General features: G+C 38.8%; 1 protein-coding gene across 3 annotated transcripts in view; it reads right to left on the reverse strand.

Moving 5' to 3' along the window:
- Arhgap10 (Rho GTPase activating protein 10) overlaps nt 1-23,016 on the reverse strand; it is a 286,545-nt gene that overhangs the window by 90,460 nt on the left and 173,069 nt on the right. For 2 of the 3 annotated variants that reach the window (XM_076865270.2, XM_076865269.2), the window contains 4 exons: nt 22,277-22,364; nt 12,227-12,285; nt 4,592-4,697; nt 3,064-3,223 (listed from right to left, as the gene is read on the reverse strand). In XM_076865270.2, the coding sequence (XP_076721385.2) occupies nt 3,064-3,223; nt 4,592-4,697; nt 12,227-12,285; nt 22,277-22,364 (413 nt within the window). Of the gene's footprint in view, nt 1-3,063; nt 3,224-4,591; nt 4,698-12,226; nt 12,286-22,276; nt 22,365-23,016 lie in introns of those variants that run through there. The other variant, XM_076865271.2, reaches the window with a different exon arrangement.

Consider the following 23,016-nt stretch of genomic DNA (forward strand, 5'->3'; position numbering starts at 1 on the left):
TGCCTTTCCGTTGCTGAGGCTGGCTTTGAACTGCAAGTTACATAGTTTATTGGCTAGAATAAGAGTTATGGGATACCAATCCCAAAACACAGTCATCACCCCAGCTGTGACAGGCTTTCCAACAGGGGCTGTGACGTCATCTCTCCACGTTGGCACCTGTTACGTATTTGGCATACAATACAACCCCAATTTTTTAAAATCCTCTCAATACACAAATGATTGAACAAGTTTCTTCAGAATAATTCCCTATGAGAAAAGTTACTGGAATGGTGAACGGAATGAGAGAAAAAAAAAATTTCAGAAGTTCCTAAAAGACTCTAAGCTGTTTTTAAAAATTATGTACTGCCTGTACAGAAATGACAAGCGAGACAGCTCAGGTAACAGTACTCATTTTCAACCACAGTCTCAACTGAGAGTCAACCAATTCAACAATGCAGGTCCCCCTAAATTACTAATGCATTGACAGAATGGGGGAACGTGATGTGCTTTTATCTGCAAAGAGGGCTAGTAACTTTCATTAGCTTCTCAGAGGTCTGTCATCCCATGAAGATTAAGAAGTGCTGCCCTAAAGAATAAATGTACTTTGAAAACTATATGCATGCCTTTGGCCATAGAAAAAAAAACACACGACTTCTAATCCACAGTTGGCCTCTTCATTTTTCTTATGAGGTGGAGGCTTTACTAGGAGGCAGGCAAATGGCAGTCCCTTTGAGCAAAGCACCAGGGGAGCATCAGGTAGCCCCTCCTCCACATGTCCCTCACAGACTGTCTTGCCCACACTTACTGACCCTGACAAAGGCCAGGCAGAGTCAGGACAGCAAGCCGCTCCTTCAGATTCTGAGTCCAAACCAAGCTCCCATGGGTCAAAATAACGCCAGCAGATGTCACAGATGTCACACTCAGGTCTTGCTTTAACTACTGTGAACAAAAGCCTGAAGACCATGAGTGGAACCTTCTCCCATGTTCCCTCCTACGTTCTCATCAGAGAGAAGACGCTTCCTCCCCAGGGCAGCCATTCCCCTTGCTCTGCTTCCAAACTTGTAAGGAAGGTGAAAATCCAACAGCACAACACGCATGGCTGACACAGCTGTTGGAAAGGGTCCTCCAGGTGATTCCAGTGCTACTCCAGGGTTGAAAATTATGGGTCTAGAGAAGGTACCAGCAAGCGTGTTCTGTAAAGGGCCTGATAGCACATCTTGTTGCCTTGTGGGCTATCCGATCTCTGTTGTAACCACTCAATCCTGCTGATATGTCATCAGAGTAGCCACAGGTAATATGTAATTGAGGAGAAAATAACAGTAATCTGGGAAAGGGATCACAGGGCAACAACAACAAATAGTACTTTAAGCATTTCAAATGTCACACTATTCACAAGAGCTAAAATATGGAATCAACCCAGATGCTCCTCAATGGATTAATGCAAAAAGAAAATGTGGGATGTATACATACATACATGTGTGTGTACACGTGCACAAAGGAATACTATTCAATCATAAAAAGAATGAAATTCTGTCATTTGCAGCAACACAGTGGAACTGGAAGTCATTATGTGAAATGGAATAAGTCACACAGAGAAAGACAAACACCACATGTGCTCACTCAGTTGTGGAACCCAATAGATCAATCCTGCAGAAGACAGAATGGATTAGTGGTCACCGGAAGCAGGGTGGGAAGGGAAAAAGAGAAAGGCAGGTGGGGGGAAATGGGGCGCCAAAACTGAAGGAGAAAAGAGGAGTTACCTCTGGTTCTTCTCTAGTACCACAAGCCAACTGCTGATTAAAACCTCCTATGATATATTTCAAAATGGCTATAGAGTTTGAAACTCCCAACACATAAAAACAACTAATGCTTGAAGAGAAGGAAATGCTAATTACCCTGATTTGATTATTATATGTTGCATACATATACTGAACTACCATAATGCACCCCATAAAATGTACAAATATTATGTCACAATTTTTTTTTTAGATCACACAGGGATATAGTGGGAGGAAGAGTGTATTCCAGAAGTTTCTGCTCACCCTGACATGAATCTCCTAATCCAAACCAAGTTCAAACCCATCCCAGAACCACAGGAATGCATGCCCAACCCCCTTCCCGCCCCTGCAGATGTACTGCCTGAGCCTAAATAAGGGTCCACTTTTCCCTGACTCCTCTTCCTTCACTTGAGATTCACAACATCTGGCCCAACCAGGAAGGTTTTTTTGCAAGGCAAGGTGACTTTTAGGATGCAAACAGATGCTAGCCACGGCCAGTGGGTGTCAGGGGAGCCTGCTCCTCTACACTAGCTGTCAGGGATGCTCATGATCCATGTCATAGTTTAGATCTTGAATGTCACTCAAATGCCCAAGTGTTAAAGGTTTGGCCTCAGAGTGGTGCTACAGGGAGGTGCAGAACCTTTGAGGGGCAGAGCATGGTGGGAAGAAGCAGGGTAGGGGCATGTCTTGACAGGGGACAATAGATTCCCCAGACCTTCTTCCTATTTTCCTGGCTACCATGAGGTGAGCAGCTCCCCCGCCACAGCCTCCCACCATGAGATCTGCGCTGCAACCATCCAACAGCCACAGTGCCAGGCAACCATGGACCAAAACCCCTGAAACTGTGAGCCAAAGTAAAACTTTCCTCCTTATAATTCTATCATCCCCAATATTTCTCACAGTGGCGGAGGCTAACACAATCCTCCTGCTGTCTCTCCTCCTTTCAACTTTTGGTCTTTTTCAAAGCCTCAAAGGCCCTAACTTGATCAACAGTTTAGGAGTGCTAGGACACAAAATTTCAGCGAGAAATTCAAGAACAGGAATGAAAGCAACAAAAGGCCCTCAACAGCTCACAAACACGTTGCAGATATTCATCTCCCTCTGGATTGCATGCTTCTCCACTAAACAAGGAAGGTGAGAGAAGACAAGCCCAGATTTATGGAATTCCATAAGATGGACACTCGGTGAGAATTTTGTAGTATTAATAAAATTAAAGAAGACAGAGACAGAGAGGAGAACTCGAAGGGGCCAGTTGTACGTGACATGGTAATAAGCTCTGAACAGGAATTCTCTTCAACAATTTTACCTTTTCGTGATTTTCGATCAAGATTTCCACCACAATATTCTGAAACTTCAGATCCATGATGGCAGCAACAGTCTCTTCCTGCGGCCTCATCAGAGTTGGTCCAAACACCACTCCTAAATTCGCCACGGTCATTAGATTCTGCTTGGAGTGATTTGAAACACTAATATTGAAGAAAGGGAAAAAAAGATCTGTGTTTAATTACACAGCAATAACTGCAGAACATACAGCATTCTGTCACTCTGTCTTCCTTAGAACAAGGACTCCTGGGGCTCAAATCACCCTCAGGATTAGCTCTGAACAATGGGATCCAGGATCTGACCACACCCTACAGGCTGAGGCTCCAGCCTGCTCTTCTGCTTCTCTCTGGCTCTCCTGTAGTCACAATGGCTTTCTAAATAATTTTTTGTATATGCTAAGCTCATTTCCTCCAAAAATGTTGGATACCCACCTTTCCCTACATTGGTACCTCCTTGTTTCTAGGGACTACTGAACTGCACGGCACCTTGGTAAAAATCAGCTTCATGAGCAGGCGGAGCGGGACCAGATATCCCTGCTCACTCTGGCAGCCTGGCATCATAGTGCAGTGAACAATATGGACTACTGTCCTCAGCAGTCCTGCTACTTTATTCAGGCCTCAAATCAAGGACTTCATTCTCAAATGAATGAATTCTTCTACAATAACCCTCTGTAAAGTCTCACAATCAACATGTGTTCTCTCTTTCCTTAATCAAATATTTGTTTATTGCCACTGATATCTGAAATAATTTTTTATTTTTATTGTTATGTTTGTCTATCCCCCTTAGAAAATTTTGTGAAGGTAGGGACTTCATCTATCTTGCTCAACTGTGTATCTATTGGCACCTAAAAAAGCCATTCAATAAATATACATTAACCAAATAAATGAGTGGCTATACATCAAGACCTCAAGTGAGCCATAATATCCTCTGGCCTTCAGTTTTATTTATGTAAAATAAAAATTCTGAAACAGTATTCCTCGCCTTCCTCTGTAAAATTTTATAGTTATAGTGATCTGAGAGTCATTTATATTTGGGGAAAAAAGGACTAATCCTCCATTGATTTACTGGATTTTGCTAGCTATTTAAAGAGTATGGAAGAAAGAATGGACCCTAGGAAATGACTCCCCATTACTGGATTAAACAAACTTAGGGACATGTTCAAACTCAGCTCGGGAGGCGTGAAACCAAGCTAACATTGCTAACGGATTTATAATCCCATTTCCAGAATCTGTATATGGGCAATATATAGCATTCTCCTCTTTCACTTCAAATCAAACCCCGAGTTGCTGGCAATGCTGCTAAGCAAATAATTATACAACTCCACGAAGGCATTGGATTTCACCACGTTAGTCCAAAACACACAGAGGGAGTCCAGCGCCTGGCCTGCCCTTTCCAGGTGTGGTCCCTGGTATTGTGTATACAGCCCTGGCTCCACCCGGGCCAAATCCAAGCACACGGCAGAGCACCCACAGCAGAGCAGAGAAAGCTACAACGAGGGCAAAGAGACTTACTTTGTTAAATGCTTCACCAAAATATCCAACATCTCTTTATTTTTCTCTGGTAGTTTGTGCACCAAGAAATGGATAGCATTAACGCGAGATTCCGGGCTGCCACTTTCTTTACAAAGAAAGAAAAGAACAGTTAATGGAAGTACTTGGAGTCAAATACATTCCCCAAACCAATAATTCTAACAGCTCATCTGTTCACAGCCTAAAAACAGATTTTCACTCTATTTTGCCACCTTGAAGAGGAAAAAGATCTATTTCCCGCTATCGTTAATCTGCCGATGCCCTCCTCAGACACACGCCCCGGGCCCATAAGGCGATTTCCCTGCAGCAGCAACCAGTGCCTTTTCTGGGTTTAAGTAGAAGAACAGGGAGCCTCTCCCGCAGGCAGGCCGCCCTTCCAGTCCCGGGGTGTAAGTCGAATACCAGCAATGAAGATGTTCCTTGTTATGGGTTGAACTGCATTCCCCCCAAAGATGCTGAAGCTCTGACCCCTAACAGTTCAAAGCGAGCGTCTTTGAAACTAACTTGGGACTTTTTTAATCAGGTGTTTACACAGGCATGGAAACACGTGTATGCATACAGAAGGTAAAAGTGTGAGCTCACAGTGCCCTAGAGACACGTGGCACGGTGAGCCACACACATGTCCACCCAGGGAAGCACCAGGGTGTGTGAGAAGGTGCAGGGCGAGGGGAGGTGCAGGAAAAAGCCATGATGGAGGTTCCTGCAGGAAGGAACTCAGCCAGGCGGTGCGAGCAGGCTCAGGGTTGGCTAGTTGAAATGACTTCAGTGGGCTCTGGGGCAAAGGAGCTATCCCTACTTGTCTGGCACAAGGCCCTGGAGTAATGGGGAATGTTTATTGTTACATCTTTTTTTTTTTTTTTTTCAAACTCTGATACCTTTGTGTTTTTAATTTTTCTGATAAAAATTAAATATCTTCTCTGCAAAATTTTGCACAGAGAGAGCTCACTGAAGGAGGGATGGGAGGTGGAGGTTCTCATGCAAAAAGAGCGCTGGGGTTACCATCTCTAGGAAGGAGCTAGCCCTGGGACTCCCAGGGTCATCTCCCAGGGTGATCTCCCATTGTGACTCCCAGGGTCACGATGCCCAGATTCCAAAATATCACAGTTATAAGCCATACTTAAAATAGTGGTCTTATCTGAAAATAGTCCTTAGAGATATCAGTTAAGATGACATCATAATGGGGCGGGGCAGGGTCCCTTAACTCCATAAGACCAGAGTCCTTATAATAAAACAAAGAGGTGGGGTGGGGATGTGCCTCAGTGGTAGCACGCTTGCCTAGCATGTGTGAGGCACTGGGTTCAATTCTCAGCACCACATATAAATGATTTTTAAAAAGTCCATTGACTGACAACTAAAAATATTAAAAGAAAGGGAAGATGGACAAGTGGGGAAGACGGGGGTGGGGGTGTGTGGGGGGGGAAACATCACTAACAGCAGAGCCAGTGATCAGAGTGGGCCTCTTCAAGCAGAGGTACACTGAGGGTGGCCAGGAAGGATCCTCCCCTCCAAGCCCAAAAGGAGCAAATCTTGATTCAGATTTTTAGTCCCCAGTACTGCAACAGAATAAATTGCTGTTTAAGCCACTTAGCTTGTGGTACTTCGGCGACAGCAGCCCTGGGAGACCAACATATTCCCTTTACCCCTTGAACTTGAGAATTACCTGTGGCTCTGATTAACACTGTACCCAATCAACTTTATTATGTAGCTGCTTGGGAAATTACCAAACAAATCAAGACAAGGCTCGTTACTGAAGAATACGCTAGAGTTTTCAGGATTGGCAAAGAAGAGATAGAAAAGAATTAGGGACTCTGTTTATTGTTCCTTTTTTTTGTTTTTTTTCAAACCCTGATACCTTTGTGTTTTCAATTTTTCTGATAAAAATTAAATATATTCTCTGTAAAATTTCAGACAACAGAAAATAAAGACAACTAAAAATCACTGAAACTCCAATCTACAAGAAATAATGCAAGATCAGACTATAAAAAAACTTGTACAAATCAACCAGAAGGGAGGGGCGGGGGAAATCCCAAAATAAAAACAAGCAAAGGACCAGAGCAGGGATTTTTAAAAATTTATATTATGATTACATATGAAAATAGACTCAACCTCTATGAGACACACAGAAATTAAATCCACAACAAGAGACTGACACTCACCCACCAGAATAGCTTTGAGTACCAAGTGGGACCTGAGGCGACCCAAACTTTCATATACTCACTAGCTGTGGCTCTGGCCCCTGGTGCTGGAGCTGGAACCCAGGGCTTGCACAGGCTAAGCCAGCTCTCCTACACTGAGTGACACACACCAGCTGTAGAGGGGAATACTTTACAACCACTCTGGAGACGTGGTTGGCAGATCTGCTAAAGCTGAACAAACATATACCCTAAGATCTAAGAATTCCACTCATAGATACACAACCCGGAGAGACACACCCAAGTATTCAATAAAAGGCACATGCTAGAATATTCGTAGCCGCATTCTTTGTGATAGCCCCAAAGTGGAAATGACCCAGAAGTCCATTAAAAGCAGAACTGATCGATATATTGTGCTATGTCCACACCATGGAATGGAACAAGAATGCTCTGCTTCTCACAATGTGGATGAAGCCCACGAGATAAGTCCAAAAAGTCAGACATATCAGAATGTGTTTCCATCAGATTCCAGATACGCAAAGTGCTAATGCAGCAACCCAAGGTGTCTGTAGTCAAAGGACACCATACCTCATAAGGTGGACAGTGACCACATGGGTATGAGAAGGGCTTCTGAGGTTCTGATCATGTTTGATTTCTTGACCTGTAAGCTTTTCACAGGGGCACCTTCCCTTGGTGAAAATTCATTAGCGGTGTGTTTCTTTGTGCACACTGATGTTATGTTTCAACAAGTCAAGTTCACTTGAATTCAAGTTCCCCATAATAAATCTCATTGTAAAATGAGCTGGTGGGTTTTAGGTCTAATCCTTTCAGAGTTTTCCTCCCTTTACTTGGAATGAAATGTTTGAACAGCCTATTTCATTTAACAGAGCATGGACGACTTTCCGTGTCATTAAACCGAGCGCCACACCGTCAATCTTAGGAAATGCACGTTGCTTCCAACGTTGGTAAAGTTGACTCTGCCCGGTTTACACTCCCAGTAACACTGCTGGAGAGTGCAGAATGGGCTTTACAAGAAGACACTGAGACAGTCGTCTCTAAAAGCAAAGGAACAAAAAGGCTATAGCTAAAAAGCATGGTTGTGATGAGGCAGAACAGGAATCATCAAGTCGTATTACCTAACAAACAAACAAAAAAAAAAGCTTTTACAGAGACTAAAATTATCACCGAAAACAAAAGCACAACTGTCTCAGGAGTTGGGTGATAAATTACAACCCAGTTCTAAATCTGGAGTTAAAACCAAGAAACCGAGTTAAAACCTCATCAGTGTTGGAAAAAACAAAAACACAACAATTTCAATTCACAGTTTTGATCTTCAAAAAATAAAATCCAAGCATAAACTCCACAAAACAGCCAAGAATTCCAAGGGAATAAAGGATAATCACCAAGGATAAGAATTCTGTATTTTAAAACTTAAAAATTTTTGAAAAGCTTGTATACTAAAAAGCTACTTTTAACTCAGAAGATTAAAAAAAAAATAAGTCTGTTTCTTGACATTAAAATCATTTTTCCCCAATGAAAATCTACTTTTAATATGTTAGCATTACTTAAACACAAGCTAGAGAAATTGTTTCCCACCCTCCAGGGATAAGGTTCTTCTTTTCTAAAAATAGAATTTCTTCCGAAAAACAGTCAAAACTTCCACTTTCTTCCTCGAGTCCCTCTCCCACTAGCCCATCCCACCTCTTCTGCAATCACACTTGAATTTTTTCCCCAAGTTTGCTTTTTCCCTTTGCTTAAAAAAAAAAAAAATTCAATAAAGCTTTTAAAATAAAACTATTTGTTCTTTATATTGTTTTATTTTGGTATTAATCAGAGCTTTGTATTAACATATATTTCTATATGACTATAGAATAACTTTAAGGTTTCCAAAGAAATTTTCTTCTTCTAATATTAGTTGTCATCAGTTGCTTATACTACATATATATTCAATTGGTACTAGTTGACAAAGAATAAAAGGCATAACTTCTTTTTTTAAAAAAAAAAATTTGATATACCTGGTTAATCACACACCAGATTCTTGAAATATGCCAGGGAATTAGGAGCTTACTATAATAGAAAAAAAGGTGGTTTAATTGTGAAACTACACATCAGCATCCATCACATTTTAGTGTCTATTTGCTTATGGTGCTGTGGCAATGAGACCAAAAAGAACAATCAACCTACCGGAGCTTATCAAAGACACACAGGTAGATAAATGTTATTTTAATATTTAAACACCATACATCAGTAATACTATAATTTAAGAAAAGCATTAGCAAAACCACCCCCAGCACTTTCCAAGGGACTAGGAGGCTTTAGACAACAGACATCCAGTGCTCTAATTCTTCTACTGTTCCCTTCTACTGTGACATAAATACATCAGATTGAGGGATGTCAACACCCTCCAAAAGTCAATTACTTTAATTTCCAGGCTTCCGAATCCTTCCCTACCTAGAGCCCACATGACCCTGTCTTACTGGTAAACCTGCATGGGGAGCAAGGGTAGAAATTCTGGTTGAGCAAACGCCTATGTACTGGATCCTACAATAGTCATGTTTCTTGTCAGAAATGGCCCTAAGAACTTTGTGATTATGATTATGCTTCCCAGCTAACTTGACTACAGGAAGAAAATGTACTGAACACAGCAACACAAGCACTCTGGTTTGAGAGACAGTTGAGAAATTATTCCTATGATCCAACATCAGGTACCCAAGCTTCAGCTGTCATTCTTGTGCTAATTAAATGTTAGGTCCAACCCAGAAGCATGGGTCCATCCATGCTTATCAAAATGTTGTGTGAAGGACTCTATGCCTTCAGACCAAGGGTTACAACATTCTCAAAGGTAATAAGCATCAAGCAGTAAGACATCCAGGCAGATGCCTGCTGCCTTCCAAGGGTGGACACAAGTTTTTGATTTTCTGCACTTTTCTCTTGTGAATTTCTATACCAAAAGCTCAAGACAGTATCTCTCAAGATGGATGGATGTCTCTACTTCCTTTAAGCAATCTTAATGAACTCAGCTACTAATTCAACTCTTTGAATCTTCTTAAAGGAAAAAAGTTGACTTCCAATGCATTTAATATTGAATCATGGGTTGATTTTTCTTAGAACAAGATACAAAATACTTGGCCTTTTGTGATGACGACACAGATCATAGGTTTCTATGATGACCTTGTAGATTTAACTCAGAGGTTCTCAACAGAAAACCATAAGAATGAAAGAGATGTGAGAAAAGGAAGGGACCCAGAAGAAACCTTCAGAACTCACAGCAGGCAGGGAGAAGAGAGATCTCAACACCACAGAACAGATGGAAACCAGCGCACATGACTGAAAAGAATCAAAAATTAGTTTCCATGCTGGTGTGAGAGGCGGTAACGAAGACTGGTAATGTCGGTAATTTTAGCAATCAGCTCAGCTAACAGACATTTTAGCAAAACTAGGTAAGCTATGCCATCCTTAACAGAAAATGATAGCATAACCACAATTCCAATTCTCCAACAATATTCAAAGGGGGAGACTAATTTTGGCCATCTGATTTCTGTAACTGTTTTAGTCAATACTTGGAAGTACACATGCAAAAGATTAGAGATCTGCTCCTTCACTCCTAAGAGACACTGAATACAGAGGAGGGTTCTCGGAGATGAAAATAAAGCAGTGCCCTGGAAACATTGAACCCTAAAAGAAACCCATTTAGTACATGTGCTTTTTCTCACTAAATAAAGTTACTACAGGTCCTGTTCCAACCATGACTGCACTTAAGTGCAAATCCATGCCAATAACCACAGTAGCTCCAGGATGCCTTTGTGACAGTCCTGTGACTCAAATCATCATGAAGGCTCTTACAGCCTTGCCACAAACGGGAAACCAAGCAGACGGACACCCAGCAGATGATGAGGCCTTCTGCATCCACACAATTCTTCGCACCACGTAGTTCAAATATGCCTTAATCATCATCTACCACCGTGGTCCTCAATATCTTGTAAAAAAAAGTTCCTCAGAGGTAGGAACTTTCTCATCTGGCGAAATCTGACATCAAAATTTCCAACACGCTGCATCAGGCTATGGGCATGATAATACTCCTGACACTCACTTGTGGCAATTTAGACCTTTATTCCGTAATCACTTTATCTTTCCCCTAATCTCAAAGGATTTGAGATGAAAGCTGGCACGCTTGTGCTTTTTCCAGTCTCTAAGGCGAACAACATGAAATGATTGTCCTCCAACTAAGTTTAATTTCTCTTTTCCTAGTTTGCCAAAAATGCCACAGGGAAGAAATCAAAACAACTAAGCATTTGCTTGAGTTTTTGCCAAGAAAATTTCCCCCACTTCCTTGATCACACAAATTTGGGGGGGGGGGATCTCCTTCCATGTGAAAACAAAGCTGAATCGAACCACATTTTTGCCTTTTCCAAAAGCCTATTGCACATGTGTAGTCTAATGGAGCCTACACATTGCTTCTTTCTGCAACGTACTAGGAACCTTTGCACTGGCTGGAGCTGAGACCTCACAAGAAGATAACATTTAAAGCCATGTTCGGGCAGCGGTAACATGGGACCCAAAGGGATTGCTCTAAGTTTTTCAACAGATTAAACTATGGGCAACATCCAAGGGGAAAAAAAAATAAAAGGAAATGAAAATACAATTTCAGCTACTGTCAGTGCACCTGTGAAAACCAATACTGCAAAGTTTAGCCAGTGGAACTGGGGGTTTGAATTTTAAATAGTTTCCTATAATCTGGCAAAGTCACTTCACATGCCTCCATCTTCATTTCCTTAACTATTAAATACCTACCACCAGTACACTTCAGAAGAGGAGGATAATGAAACAGTGCCAAACATAAAAAGTGGGCTGTGTGATAACAGAAAACCAGAGAGCCCCGGGTGTCTGACTCACAAAATAAATTTGATCACAAATTAAAATTCCACCAACTATGGACCTTTCTCATTTAACATTTTATCACATATAATTCACTACCAAACACTGCTTGGGCTTCTGGCATTTTCTCATAATATTCTTTCTGTAATTTCCATCTAAATATCTAAGTGATGCCATCTCCCACCCACTAATCTCTCTGACCTCCCACAGGTTAAACACTTTCATGTTTCCACAGAATTTCATGCCATTATTCTATAATTCAAGGTAGAATAGGAGAGGTAGAGGCCCTAGGACTTTATAGAAGTGGCTCCTGGGGTTATGAATTCTGTCATGGCTCTATATACCCAGACTCTGCCAGTATCCACCAGTGACTAACACACAATGAGCAATAATCAATGTCCATGAATGAATAAATGAATAAGATCATAGTCCTCTTTTTTACTTTCTTGCCAAAGGGGGGAGGGACAATCATTATTTAAAATGATTTTTTAGCATAGGCCTCAATAACATTAATTTTTCACGATTAGCTTCAATTTAATCAAGTTCAGTTTTTAGTCTGTAGAAACTATCAACCACAAAACTATGTCTCTGTACCCTACAAATTACTTACTGGCTGGAACAATGAAATCTCCATGTAACTCATAGGTCATGAGAGGTTCGGGAAGACTCCTGTATGAAAAAGAGTTCATAATTACCAAACAAATCCGAACAAGACAACTGCCAGTTTATTTTTTATAAAAAAGTGTTAAATCTGTTGCGCATTTCTAAGCTATCATACAAAACTTCCTTAGGGAATACCTTTACATATCAAAAAGATATATAAATCAAATGAAGCACTTTATTAACTCCTATTTGAACTATGCTATCAAAGCTTAAGCAACCGCAAATCGCTAAAAGGCCTAAGCACATAGCACTTCATCTCTAACCTTGGAAAGTATCTTTAGGAACATCTGGTTTTATATTTGACTTCTTTTCACACACTAACATATTAAAAGTCAAACACTTTCTAACCAAATGTAAGCATGTAATTTGAAAATCATCTTTAAGATAGTAGCCAATGATACCACACACACACACACACACACACACACACACACACAAATACATAGAAAAGAACTGGGATGCAGCTCTGTGGTAGAGCACTTGCCTAGCATTCATGAGTCCCTAGGTTCAAACCCCAGACCACAAAAAAATAATAATAATAATTTTTAAAATGATACAGAAAAGATCAAATAAACCAAATACTCTTCTCTTTAAGTATCTCCATTTTTTAAAAAATCAGGATTTTTGAAAAATCACTATGCCTATCTAGTAATGAAAGAGAATTATGAAATAAGATTAGTGACTTTGTAGTTTATGCCTATAAAATTAAACTGATGACAACTTTAAAAATATACACATTTTAATTTTTAAAAAAACAAATTAAATGGTAGTATATTCTATCCCGTGATCAATAGAATGCTACAGTTCATTCGACCTGCTAATGTCTTAAATTTTATAATATCAACTTTATGAAAAGTCAAGGAATACTTCAAAAAGTATCAATCTGCATCGTTTTTCTGCAGGGCAATCTGGCAAGACATTAAAAACTTCAGAAAGATTGAAATTCTATAACCCAAAAATTCCTTTTCAAATATTTTAGAAGACAATCAAAGATACACAGATGCTCACACAAAAAATTTAAACATATGCAAAAGCCAAAAATATTGCCAGGGAGAAAGGTCATTTCATATTGATAAAAAGGTCAGCTCATCAAGATGCTCCAACAAAACTAAATGCTCATGGATCAAACAGCGTCAACATACATCATGCAAAAACTGACAGAACTGCAATACAGATGACTCCACAACCACAGTCAGAGGCTCCAAAACCCCTGTGTCTCAATAAGTGCTAGAACAAGCAGACAGAAAATCAGTCAGCATACACAGCCATCACCAACCTGACGCATCAGCATGCCCTTCACCTAAATGACACTGCACCCAAAAGAGGGACACACACACCCAATGCACATGGATTATTCATTCGCCAAGATAAACCAAATTCTGGTCCATGAATCAATAAGTTTAGAGTGTTCAATTCAGGCAGAGCATGTTCTTTCATGGAAATAAAAACTAAATTTACAAAATCAGTAACAAGAAGAGCTGGAAAACACCAAAGAAAGGGGGATTTGAAAGTATTTCGAACTAAATTAAATGAAAACACAGTCTATCAGAATCTTAGGGATGCCGATTAAGCTGTACTTTGGAGCACACGTATACTGTTAAACATCTACATTAGAAAAGACGACCTTAAACCAATGGCTTTACTTTCTACCTGAAAGCAAGGGAGGAAAAAATAAATTAAAACCGAAGTAAGAAGAATAAAAATAATATTGACCAAAAAGAAAATCAGTGAAAACCAAAAATAGGTATGTTAATCCAAAACCAGTTACTGATCAATAAAATTGGTAAATCTAACCCAAGTGACTAGGAAATAGAGAAAATATGAATAGCCAATGTCAAAAAGGAGAATGGTTAGCCTCTTCAACAAATGGTGCTGGGAAAACTGGAAATTCATATGCAAAAAAAAACGAAATAAAATTCCTATCTCTCACCATGCACAAAACTCAACTCTCAATGGATCAAAGACCTAGGAATTAAACCAGATACCCTGCATCTAACAGAAGAAAAAGTAGGCCCTAATGTCCATCATATCAGATTAGGCCCCTACTTCCTTAATAAGACTCCTATAGCAAGAATTAAGATCAAGAATTAATAAATGGAAGGGATTCAAACTAAAAAGCTTCTTCTCAGCAAAAGAATCAGTGAGTGAGGTAAATAGAGAGCCTACAGGTTGGGAGTAAATTTTTACCATTTGCACATCAGCTAGATTACTCATCTCCAGGGTATATAAAGAAAGCTCAGAAAATCTAAACACCAAAAAAACAAATAACCCAACTAATAAATGGGCCAAGAAACTGAACAGATACTTCTCAGAAGAGGATATACAATCAATCAAATTATATGAAAAAATGTTCAACATCTCTAGCAATTTGACAAATGCAAATTAAAACTACTTTAAGATTTCATCTCATGCCAGTCAGAGTGGCAGCTATTAAGAATACAAACCAATAAGTGTTGGTGAGGATGTAGGGGAAAAGGCACACTCATACATTGCTAGTGGGAGTGCAAAATGGTGCAGCCAATATGGAAAGCAGTATGGAGATACACTCATACATCGCTAGTGGGAGTGCAAAATGGTGCAGCCAATATGGAAAGCAGTATGGAGATTCCTTGGAAAACTTGGAATGAAACCACCTTTTGAACCAGCTATCCCACTCCTCAGTCTATGCCCAAAGACTTAAACAGCATACTACAGGGACACAGCCATGTCAATGTTTATAGCAGCACAATTCACAATAGCTAAACTGTGGGACCATATTTTTTTCCCCTTATTTTTTTCCCATTCCCCTCACAAACTCTTATATGTAATTTTGTATAACAATGAGGGTCTCCTTCCATTTCCAGGAGAGAAATGAATTACAGTAGATGGGGTAGAGAGAGAAGATGGGAGGGGAGGGGAGGGGGGATAGTAGAGGATAGGAAAGGTAGCAGAATACAACAGTTACTATTATGGTATTATGTAAAAATGTGGATGTGTAACCGATGTGATTCTGAAATCTTTGTAATGTTTTGAATAACCAATAAAAAAATAAAAAAATAAATAAATAAATAAATAAACTGTGGGACCAACATAGATGCCCTTCAGCAAATGAATGGATAAAGAAAATGTGATCTATATACACAATGGAATATTACTCAGCAATAAAAGAGAATAAAATCATGGCATCTGCAGGTAAATGGATGGAGTTAGGGAATATAATGCTAAGTGAAGTTAGCCAATCCCAAGAAAACCAAATGATGGATGTTTTCTCTGATATAAGGAGGGTGATTCATAGTGGGGTTGGAAGGGGGAACAAGGGAGGAATAAACGAACTCTAGATAGGGCAAAGGGGTGGGAGGGGAAGGTAGGAGGCATGAGGGTAGAAATGAGAGTGGAATGAGATGGGCATCATTACCCTAAGTACATGTATAAAGACATGAGTGGTGTGAATATACTTTGTATACAACCAGAGGTATGAAAAATTGTGCTCTGTATGTGTAATATGAATTGTAATGCATTCCGCTGTCATATATAACAAATTAGAATAAAAAAAGAATTCAGTGGACATTAGGGATACAAGGGGAATGATCATAAACCTGCAGTTCTATCACATTATATGACACATCAGACTACTGGTTACTATTTTAAAGGAGCTTTGAATTTAATAAAATATCCCATTTACATATGCTGTCATAGGTCTGCATTTACAAATATGCTGTTTTGCATGCATTTTCAGATTGAGAAACTGCAAACCTAATGGGCTCAGATTCTTGACATTCCACATACTTTTTCTGGGTGAAAGGGTTACTTTAACAATCAACAGCTTAAAAGAGAAAAAAAAATGGCTCAGTCATTTTTAAAGCAAAAAAAAAAAAAAAAAAAAGAGAATGGTTACTGCAGAATCACCAAAGGTTGTAACAATATTAAAGAGAAAACAGGGAATATTACAAATGATTTCATATCCATACATGCAACAATTTACACAAAATAGACAAATGTCTGAAAGCTGGAAACTACCAAAGCTTACTTACGATTAGAGATAACCTTAGTAATCCTATACTTGTTAATCCTAGATCAGAAAAATTGAATTTGTAGTTAAAAATCTAGTCTGTAAGAAAACTCAGACCCAGATGACTTTGTTGGTGAATTCTATCAAACAATTATGGAAGAAACAATTTCAGTTTTATTTATATTTTTTTCAGAAAGTATCAGTATGTATGTATGTATGTATATGTGTGTATATGTATTTCCTTCCAGAAAATAGAATACTTACTCATTATGTGAGGTAGAATATCAAAACTGAAAACATTTCAAGAAAATGACAGAAAAGTACCACTAACAAACACAGAAGCAACTTTAAATGTTAGTAAATTAAATTCAACAAGATACATAAAAGGACAACAGATCACAACCAAGCTGGCTTTCTCACAGGAATGCGACACTGACCTACCACTTTGAAAATCAATGCAATTCACCATACCAGCAAACTAAAAAAAAGAGGGGAAAAAGCCTGTATGATCATCACAGTAGACAACGCAGTGGGGGAAAAAGGACCATCTTTCCCACAAATGATAACACAACCACTGAACATCCATATGCAAAAGTGAATTTGACTCCATTCCTCGTATCTTTCACAAAAACTTAAAAGAGATCATAAATCTCAGTGGAAAACCTAAAAACAATAACATTTCTTAAAGAAAATATAAAAGAAAGCCTTTATGACTTTATGTTAAGCCAAGATTTCTTGATATCACCAACAGCATAGTCCAAAAAAAGAGACAAATTGACAAACTGGACTTTATCAAAGTTAATAATTTCTCATTGAATGACACTGTTAAAAAAATGAAAAGACAACCTACATAACCAAAAATGTGTAACATTAATAGTCACTGGGGAAGTTCGCATTAAAAGCACAATGCGCTATCACATACCTATTAAATCAGCTAAAACTTAAAAAAAATAAAAACAACAAAAATGACCATAGCAAGATTTGACAAGGATATAGAAGAAGCAGGACTCCTGTACATTCCTGTAGGTGGGAATATAAATGAATCAAATTTGAACAAAAATTTGTCAGTTTCCCCAAAAGTTAAGCATGATCTAGATATTCCACTCTGGGATTTATCCGTAAGAAATGAAAGTGCAGACAGGCATAGTGGATCACACTTGTCATCCCAGTAACTCGGGAGGCTGAGGCAGGAAGATCACAAGTTCAAAGACAGCCTCAGCAATTTAGCAAGGCCCTAAGCAACTTAGTGAGACCTTGTCTCTAAATAATAAAAATAAAAAGGGCTGGTTGATGTGGCTCAGTGGTCGAACACCCCTAGCTTCAATCCTTAGTACCCCCCCCAAAAAAAGTGCAGGTCCCTCTGAAGATTTACCCATAAATGTTTTTAGCAGCTCTAGGTACAATAGTCAAAAGCTACAAACAACTTAAATATCTATCAACAGATCAAAGGATTAAAAAGAAAAAAAATTGTGGTATATCCATTCAATAGATTAGTAGTTAGCAGTCAAAAGGCATAAACTATTAGAATATACTACAACATAGGTGAATCTCTACTTCTTCTAAGTGAAAGAATCTAGATTTTTTTCCTAAAACATATGCTACATAGCTTATTGATACATAATTATAAGAACTCCAACTTAACATATAATGAAATAAAGCAGAAAAACAGTTACCTAAAAGTCAGGCCTGAAAAGGGAGGGGTGCAAAGAAAGGAGGTATTTCCAAAGACTGTTTATCTTGATTATGGTGATGGTTTCACAGGCGTATAAATACATCAGTCTTATCAAAATGTATATTATAAATATGGAGAGCTCATTATATTTCAATTACACAATAAAGCTGTTTAGCTGATTATGTCAATTGCACTATAATAAAGGTTAAAAAAATGAATGCAAAAAAACTGTTACAAGTATGTTCCTTACCCACAGCTTAGGATACTTCAGTACACATACGTATACAAAATGTCAACCATAAACAAATTAAAACTTCCCTTATTTCTGCTCTCCTTCCTCTTCTTCCCCTATACTCCCATTTAAAAAAGAAAAAAGAAATCAAACACATCACAGCCTAAATCCGGAGAAAGAAACACTAACTAGAAGTCAACATTTGGGTTTTTTGTTTCTTTAAGGACAAGCAGAAAGAGCAAAGGAGGAAAATGGTTATCCAGCAGGGAAGGAAAACAGAGGGTGCATAATTGAAAAGAGGGAAGAATAAAAACACCGAGAAAAACCAGAGAGCATTTCTTCTCCAATAAAATGAATTTGTGCCTAAGCATCCTCTATAAGCTACTTATATCATTGCCATATGTCTATAGCTAGGCAATGCGGCATAAAAAATAAATACCGTTAATGTTAGGGAAGCAGTAATAAAAATGACAAGCTCCCCATACAGAATTTATTACACTGAGTCACTGCATCTCTCAGCCTCCCACCCAACATGTTTTCAAGCCACCTCTCTCTGCCACCCATTGGGATCTGTCGGGAGATACAAATCATAATATTTACCTAAGCTGGCATTTCCTTCCCCAAAAATTCCATTCCAATTTCCAGACTTAAAAGAAGTTTCCTCCAGGTAAAATCATTTTACTAGAAACATCACAAAACAGATCATTTGTCACCCCACAATGGGAAACGGTTGTGATGAACATGTTGCAGGAACTCAAAATTATGGTCTGCATAGATAAGAAGTCATTCCGAGGGCTCAAATTCAGTTCTCCAAAGCCTGGGAGTAAAATTGTTGTCTCAAGTCAGCAGAAGAAGGAAGATGCCACGAGTAAGGCCACTGCCATCTTTCTTTCTCCAAGACCCTGAGGGCTTTGCCTCCTATCGTAGTTTGGTGCTTTGGGGGTTGGCCAATTTCTTCCTCCACTTCCAGCCTCCCATCCAGTAACGGGCTCAGTTATTTGCCAGGAAAAGAATTTAAGGCAAGGCAAGACTTTGGTCTTTTTGTTGTTCTTGTTTCTTGGTGAGAAAAAGCTGTATTTCAGCTCTTACTGTGAAAGACAGAGCTGAGATTCCAACCTGGCAACTGGGTGGGTCTAGACCTCATGCCCTTGACCACTGCATTCCACTTCTCTATCATGATGAGGGAAATACATTTGCTTTGGACATAACCATGTAGCCAACGTGGAATTAGGTAACACAACTCAGTTTTCTTCCATTTGGTCCATCACCAGAAAAAGTGTCAATTAAATCCTAATTACTGCATTTTCAGTTGCTAAAAATAACATAGGGGAAAAGAACAGCAACCTAACTTTCGAATCTCCCAAGGCATCTGCCATCTTATGATAATCGCTTCATCACATTCAGGCAGAATGTGTATATTGTTAGGAGTGAAATTATATAATAATAGCATCTCATAATTTCGTTCCGTAGGCAATGTTTGCTTCAAGTGGAATGCAATATGATGAAGCAACATAATGAGAGAAAAAATGCAGAAAAAGCAACACAAGACCAAGGGCAATTAGGAACTAGCTTTAGAGAACATCAAGATCCAAAAGAGTGACTAGGGATGTGGCTTAGTGGTAGAGCACTTACCTAGCATGCACAAAGTTCTGGGTTCAATTCCCAGCTCAAAAAAAAAAAAAAATGCACATAAAGAATAAGATCCTCTGGTTTTGAGGCTAATTTTCCACAAAGGAAAAGAACAATGTAGATCAGAGGCAAAAAGCACACAATTTACTAAGAAAGAATTAAGTTTTACTCTTAGTTTTCCACCAATAACTCAGTCATCTTGATCCATTCCCTTACTACCTGTTAAAGTGGTAGAATCCTCTGCTAGTCAAGTTAACATATGCAATTTGTAATATTTTTATATCCTCATCCACTCTTTCCTTCAACCACCTAATATGGGCTTTCTCAACTCCATTATTTTGGATCAAGTAATTCTGCAGGGAAGGCTCAGCTGCCCTGTGCACTATCAGGTATTTAGCAGCCCAGCCCAGCCCAGCCCTCCATTCATTAGATTACAGCAGCACCCTCTCCAGCGGTCACGAAACCAAAAATGTCTGCAGATATTTCCAAACATCACCAGGGGGGGCAAAAAATCACCCTCGGTTCAGCACCATTTCTCTAAATACTCAATGACAGGCATACCTCCAGTTGTTAGAAATATTGCAATGCATGGGACATATAAGACACCAGTCTGCAGAGAGCTTACATGCTAATCCTAGAGAGGACTGATGAGATTCATTTTAATCCTCCTCTAAAACCACAGTCACCACCAGTGGCAATCTAGATCATCAGTACATGGATTCAGCCTTCCTTTTGCCCCTTTATTGACTCATTGAAGAAAAAAATGTTAAAGGTGGCTAAAAACGTCTTCAAAAGAAGTATCTGAAAACAGGTAATGCACCTCTGAGCCCACTGAAAAATGTTAATGATGTACAGAGTAGAACAACTAGACAACACAGGCTGCCTGATGCGATCCAACAGGAAGAATACAGCTGCACTCTGATACTCTTGAAATATATAAATAAAAACCCAATCTGAACCCAACAAAGACTATAGATTTAACTATTTGCAGAAAATACAGTGGCTAGAGAATCATGTTAAATGACCTCATGCCACAACTAAACTGCAGGAAATTATACTTTAAAAACCGAGCCAGTTTCTTCAACAAATAAATGCCAGAGGTAGAGAGGGAAAGAACTGTACAGATTAAGAGAGACTTAAAACTTATCAAGCACATAGAATGTCGACACTGTTTAAAACCTGTGGGATTTAAACCAAATACAAAAAGACTTTTTAAAAATTTTTTTGGTCGGGGGAGAGACTTTTCTCACTTTAGTGAAAACTGAATAAGGACTGAATACTGGATGATATTAATTTTGTTGGATATCATAATTAGCTTCTGATTGTAAAGTCTTTTTTGAAATATATACTCAAGTATTTACAGATACGGCAGTATGTTTTTGGAAAATCTTTATGAAGTATCATCCCCAAAAAGTGGCAGGCAGGGAGATAAATGAATCATCAAAAAGAACGAGATACTAAGCTGAAGAACTGTAATAGGGCCATGAGGATTCATTACACTGATCTCTCTGGCCTTACATATTTGAAGTTTTTCATAATTTGTTAAATGCACAATGTGTAACTTAAGTAGATTCTAATGTGCTGGTTGGAACCCAAGTAATTTGTACATTAAAAAAGCATCTTATAGGGCTGGGGTTGTGGCTCAGTGGTAGAGCACTTGCCTAGCACATGTGAGGCACTGGGTTCAATCCTCAGCACCACATAAAAATAAATAAAAGTATTGTGTCCATCTACAACAAAAAAATATTTTTTAAAAAAGTACCCTATACATGGTTCATAACAGCTGACCCTGGGAAAGCTCTGCCCTTTTGGCGGGGCGGGTCAGGAGGAGGGAGTTGTGTGCGTATAAAAATCCAAGTCCCTAACAGAACCATAACACAGGAATTAACAGTTGTGATGTTTTTCCCATTCTTCAATTTTGTACTTCCTATTTTTATTCTTCATCAAACCAAACTTTTATGCCTGAATTCCTTCCTATTTAGAAAAAGTTTGCTACTCATTAAAACACTGAACTCCTTTCTTAACTCCAGTCCCATTCCATATTTCCTATAATAAATGAAAATTCTAAATTTACATTAAAAGCCCAAGTTTTCAAACAGCTTTGTAGTTAACTGTTATAAAATTCTGCTGAAATATTTGAATTTTTAGAATTTTAAATATTAGCTTAAAACAATTAAGAGAGTCAGTGAATTCAATAAGTAGTCTTCCTTACTGAATCCTCATTGTTTCATAGTGTTTATTCCTAAAACTCACATCAACAATAGATATCTATTTTAAGACCAAAGGCTATGCTGTTATAGCTGACTGGACAACTGATGTCCACCTACTATCTATCTTACCTTCTGGAACATTATTAGACAGCTCATCAATGCTTTCCTTTTTAATAACTATTGGTACCTATGTGCAGAGTAGGCACCTGCTTTATGTTATAGTACTCCTTGTTCACTCTTTCCTCCTATTACTGAGAGGACCTTACCTCAGATACTGTTTCAGGGCACTTGTTATTGTCTTCACTTCCCAGTCTATGGAATTCTCCAGGTCCAGCTCACTGCATGTTTTCACATCTAGTGAACAAGCAAGAAAGAAAAGTTCATTAAAACCTGGAACATTCAGAGGCCATCCTGACAAACTCACAGAGCTTCCATTTTTAAAATGCTGAATCCATTTAATTAACAAATAATTAATCCTGTGGTTTCCCTACCAAAACAACATTAGATGCAATTTCTTTATGATACTATCAGTTATGTTCTATTACTAGACTTATATAGCATTCAGAAAATCTGTAGTAGAGATCAAAGCCAAGGGATAAGTTTGAGGCCAAAGTGTGGAAGAATGAAGATATGGTATGGCGTTTCAACATCTCTAACTGGTATTGTTCATGTACAGCTAACAGCATCATCAACACCTCCTTCATGTTAAAGCAGCCATGGCTTAAAGCATGTGGCTTTTCCAGTTCAATGAGTGGCTTAAGTCATCGCAGGTGGCACAGCTGCTATCAGATGTTATTACAGGAGGAAGAGGTGGCACCTCTTACTAACAACAAACTTTAGAATGGCAACAAGTTGGGGGAAAGAATAAGCTTGAGCCCATGTTTCAAGATTTGTATTCATTACATTACTGTTCTAACGATTAACACAGGATCGACCAAAACAGAAATATGACAACATGCAGACTTAAAAAGTCATTGATGTTTTACCTGATTTAAACAATGCACAA

This window comes from Callospermophilus lateralis, chromosome 8 (assembly GCF_048772815.1).
Source record: "Callospermophilus lateralis isolate mCalLat2 chromosome 8, mCalLat2.hap1, whole genome shotgun sequence".
Lineage (NCBI taxonomy): Eukaryota > Metazoa > Chordata > Mammalia > Rodentia > Sciuridae > Callospermophilus > Callospermophilus lateralis.